This window comes from Triticum dicoccoides, chromosome 7B, assembly GCF_002162155.2.
Source record: "Triticum dicoccoides isolate Atlit2015 ecotype Zavitan chromosome 7B, WEW_v2.0, whole genome shotgun sequence".
NCBI lineage: Eukaryota > Viridiplantae > Streptophyta > Magnoliopsida > Poales > Poaceae > Triticum > Triticum dicoccoides.
Window position 1 is genome coordinate 693,616,084 of NC_041393.1, and position 4,276 is coordinate 693,620,359.

A 4,276-nucleotide genomic window follows, 5' to 3' on the forward strand; every position below is an offset into this window, starting at 1 on the left:
ACTCAGCATATAGAGATTACTCGGCAAAGTATGCGAAAGACACTCATAAAACACATAGGGCCCCGCAAACCCGAGGCCACCTCTCCCTACCCATTGCCTTCAACAACTCCATGAAGGTGGGAGTTGTATGTTGAGTGTTCATTGAAAAGTCCCCCACCTTTTTTGCACTTTTTAAACTATATATGATCGAAATTTGCCGAGCACCCGATAATAAATACTATCTTCGTCCCGCATTACTTGTTACAGAAATGGATGTTTCTAGACTACCGGAAAATATTCTTCCATTTTTAGTGCACAAAGAATTTCCCTTTTCCCTTTCATTTGTGTTTATTTATTGTATTTTATTTTTTTCCCTGTCTTTCTCACCAATTCTTGCCGTGTTTCTCTACCGCCACTTTTTACCCACCCTTTCTTTTCCGTTTGTTTTCGTCCTCTTTCATGACCACCACTTTGCCACTTTAAAGTTAGAGCCCTCATTTATAAGGTGAAGTGTTGTAGACCGTTCCTCACACTATTTGATGGGCTTTAGAGGTGCCCACCATAGCCTTTCCTTTGTCCATGCTGGGAGTAGGTGGAGGACCTCGAACAAGTGTAAGGAGACACTCATGGGTGGAGTCAGTCTTGTATGGCCGTTGGAGATCTACGTCGACAAAAAAATTGAATCCCTGCTCCAAAAGGCTTTGGCACAAATGGATCTGAGGCACAAATCATCAATTTTAAAATGAAGAAATCTACAAGATCAAAGGTTTTTTTTTGCTTGCGAGATGAACAAGCGAATTCCTCATAACACCTTCAATTGCCTTGTGTTCATCTCTCTTCGGGCACAGAATCATGGACATGATCGAATCGAATGTGAGATTAAACAATTCAATGTGTGTAACGTGAGACAATTCTGCAAGTGCATCACCAACTTTGGCCAGGTCCACGAGTAGGTTTAGTTCCTCAGCAGTCACTTCGTTTAGCATCCGCAACCACATTTCATATCTACTTATGTCGGGGCTAGGAAAAATGATGCATCTCATAAAGTTGTATACAGAGGTTTTGATTCTCCTCGTCTCTCTCAGCCACTCAATCTCCCATGCAATGGAGTCTTTGGGGTCGCTAGCGATAAATAATGTGTTGTAGAACTAAATTATTTGCTCCAGTCATGATGGAAGTTGATTTAGCTGGACAGGCCAAGGAATTCAATAGTGTTGACGACGGACTGTGTGTGCGCGCGCGCATACTAGTTATGCAGAGATTGGGTGTGCGCTCATTGCGTTTATATCCCCTCAATGCTTCATTTTGAGTCAATAAAATCCATTCTTCGTAAAAACAAGTACTATTACTTAATTAGTTGAGGCGATCAAATTATTAATTAAAATTATTGTAATTTCTAGAACTTGGAATTAAGTTCTTGTTTTTATCAAAAAGAAATTAAGTTCTTGTATGTGTTAGTCAAAAAAGAAGTAGTCCCTCTGTCCCAGATCTTATATTATGAGACGGAGGGTGTAGTTTCTTGTATCTTGAATATGCACGTTGGTCTATTCAAATTGCTTGTTGATCTAAGCTTCAGTAACAAAAGTTATTGAACTATCGCTTGTGAACAATGTGTCGATTTTTTATGTGGAGCTCGATAGAACTTGTAAATTTCCAAGAGTCAACTTTAAAGTTTCAAAAAATCTGAAAAAATACACACTATATACTGTTGTATACTTCATCTCTGAAAATTTTCATGATAACATACATTTTGATGTGGTCTACACACATTTTTTTTGTAGCACATGGTAGGATGTTTTTTATCATGAAATTTTACAGATATGTAGTATACATCCCTATATGTGTATGTAATTTTTTTCAAAATGGGAAAATTGCCTAGCTACACATATAACAATACTAATCAGTTTCCGATCCGCCGAAAGGTTCTTCATGCAACCTGAAGAGAAGTTTCTAACACCATGTCTTTTGCTTTAATTGACTGAAATCAGATAAAGAGGGGTCAAGTATTGCTGTCCAAAGGAAAATTTTATGGTGCTGTGCAAATTCCAAGAGCTTACCTCATTCTCCCAGTTTATAGAATGTACGATCCACACGAGCAACACAAGCTTAGTTAGGCTGCCACAAACGATGCCAAGCCAAAGCCCCTATTGGAACCACAATAATTTTGTTATTTCAGGCATGCTCTATTCATGTGGCCAGTGAAATGTTAAATTCATGCTGACCTATAGTACATACCATTCCGTTAAAATGCATGACGAATGCAAGCAACACAGCCAAGGGGATGCCTGCCAAGTAGAATGCGGCGAGATTGACCCGTGCACCAATCTTCTGCTCACCGCATCCATATAGCACACCTGTGATGTCCAGAAGAAATAATAATGTCAGCATGTTCCAGATTGTAGTAAATACTCCCTCCGTCCCATAATATAAGAGCGTTGTCCAAAACGCTCTTATATTATGGGACGGAGGGAGTACGTGGCAATGTGGGAATTTCACTTATGTTACCTGAAAGAGATGTGTGGATTCCATCAATGAAGAAAGATACCCCGAGGACAGGTATCATCCTCGCAATGTATGTCACGACTTCCTCCTCGTTGCTGTACATGTAACCCCAAGATTTGCGTAGCAAAATCATTGTGATGGAGATCACTGAGCCTGCAAACATGGCCATGCATATGACCACTATGGTTGCCAGCCTCGCTACCTGAGGCCTACCAGCACCAAGTTCGTTGGAAACGCGTGTGCTGTATTGTATATGCAGGAAAAGAAGAGACACCAGTTAGCATATACGTGAATTGTGTATTGGTGAGTTTAAGGGCACCTTATGGCTGCGCAGAGACCGGATGGCACCGTGAACATAAGAGCGCCCGTATTAAGACTGCAGAATCCAGTAATGCACAACTTAGAAAAGAAATTCCCGCAAAAAAAAACTTAAAAAAGAAAAATTGGTGAATTGTGTATTGCAAAAAGTGGTCTTGATTTGATTACCATATCGACAATACCGAGGTTTCAAGCTTAGGATTAGGCAGAAGACCAGACAGCAGCACAAGCAGTTCAAATGACCACCATTCCAAACTGCATATGTCAAAAACAAATAATTTTTCATTTCTCAAAAAAAAAAGCATACGTGGAGAATCTTTTTCTTTTGGAAAAGGGGGAAGATCCGCTGCCTCTGCATCTGGGCGCTGCATACAGCCAATACGTGGAGAAGCTAGATCAGGAAGACTCGTCTCACCAAACCATCATGGCGGAAGGCACGGCGAGCTCGGCAAACAGGCGCAGCTCCTTGAAGGCCTCCATGGAGAACCCAGTCCACGTCTTCTTGCAGGCGCCGGAGAGCCTTGTGTACAGGCACAGTATGGCCAGGTTTGTGGAGTAGGAGACGGTGCTGGCCAGCGCGGCGCCTTTGCTCCCCATGCCCACCTTGTGCACTAGCGCCCAGCACACGAGGATGTGGTTCAGCGCCGTGACGGCGGAGCTGACCATGACCGGCACGACGATGCTCTGCGTCTGCAAGAAGCGGATTTGACACACAAGAGGGACGTACGGGACAAGGGCCGGGAGGAGCCACCGAGCGTAGGCGCTGGCTTCGGCAGCGATGGCCGCATCCTGGCCGAGGAGCAGGAGGATCTGGGCGGTGTTGGCCCAGACGAGGGCGATCGGGACGCAGGCGAGCGCTAGCACCACCATCGCCCGTTGCTTGTAGAGGCCGAGGAGGTGGTACTGCCGCGCGCCGAACGCCTGCCCGCAGAGCGTGTCCAGGGCGCTCGACATGCCCACCAGCAAGCTGAAGCCGGTGACGTTGGCCAGGGATGTGGCGAGCGAGGCTCCGGCGAGGGGAAGCTCGCCGAGGTGGCCCACGAACATCACGGACACCAGCTGCAGGGCGGACCGGAGGATGCCGCCCGCCGCCAGCGGCCCAGCCAGCCGTAGCAGTCGCTTCGCCTCCTCCAACGCCGCCGCATGCTCATTCCGCTCCACGGGTCCGAGCAGAGGCTGCTCGTCCACGCTTGGCTTCTGCATTCTTGTGAGCTCTAGTTTACTAGCTTCAGCAGATGAGAAGTGGGCTCTGAGTAGACATTGTTACATTTGTGGAGATCATTTTCTACAGTCGTTTCCAAGCATTAGATGTTGGAGCGAGTAAACCCAAACAACAACAGACAATGTGAAATGTAACTTCCCCTGCAAAAAAGGACAATGCGGAATGCAACTTGGTAGCCACTTTGGCTTTCGGTTGAATTAACTAATCAAAGTAAGTCATAGATTCACAGAGTATGGTGAGTGTTGTTCTTACTAG

The 4,276-nt window shown here is 45.2% G+C and overlaps 1 protein-coding gene across 1 annotated transcript; it reads right to left on the bottom strand.

Moving 5' to 3' along the window:
• Positions 1-1,661: 1,661 nt before the first annotated feature.
• On the bottom strand, positions 1,662-4,061 carry LOC119339390 (protein DETOXIFICATION 16-like). Its single transcript, XM_037611472.1, has 7 exons — positions 3,215-4,061; positions 2,968-3,054; positions 2,801-2,857; positions 2,485-2,723; positions 2,215-2,333; positions 2,037-2,123; positions 1,662-1,957 (listed from the first exon to the last, which is right to left on the bottom strand). Exons 1-7 carry the CDS (start codon positions 4,000-4,002, stop codon positions 1,907-1,909), a joined length of 1,428 nt encoding a protein of 475 aa, XP_037467369.1. The 5' UTR covers positions 4,003-4,061; the 3' UTR covers positions 1,662-1,906.
• Positions 4,062-4,276: the final 215 nt, after the last annotated feature.

Coding starts and splice junctions, on each gene's coding strand:
- LOC119339390 (XM_037611472.1), bottom strand. CDS start 4,002: ATGCAGAAGCCAAGCGTGGACGAGCAGCCTCTGCTCGGACCCGTGGAG. Junction 3,055..3,214: donor CCTTCCGCCATGATGGTTTG/GTGAGACGAGTC, acceptor TGACATATGCAG/TTTGGAATGGTGGTCATTTG. Junction 2,724..2,800: donor GGTCTCTGCGCAGCCATAAG/GTGCCCTTAAAC, acceptor TATACAATACAG/CACACGCGTTTCCAACGAAC.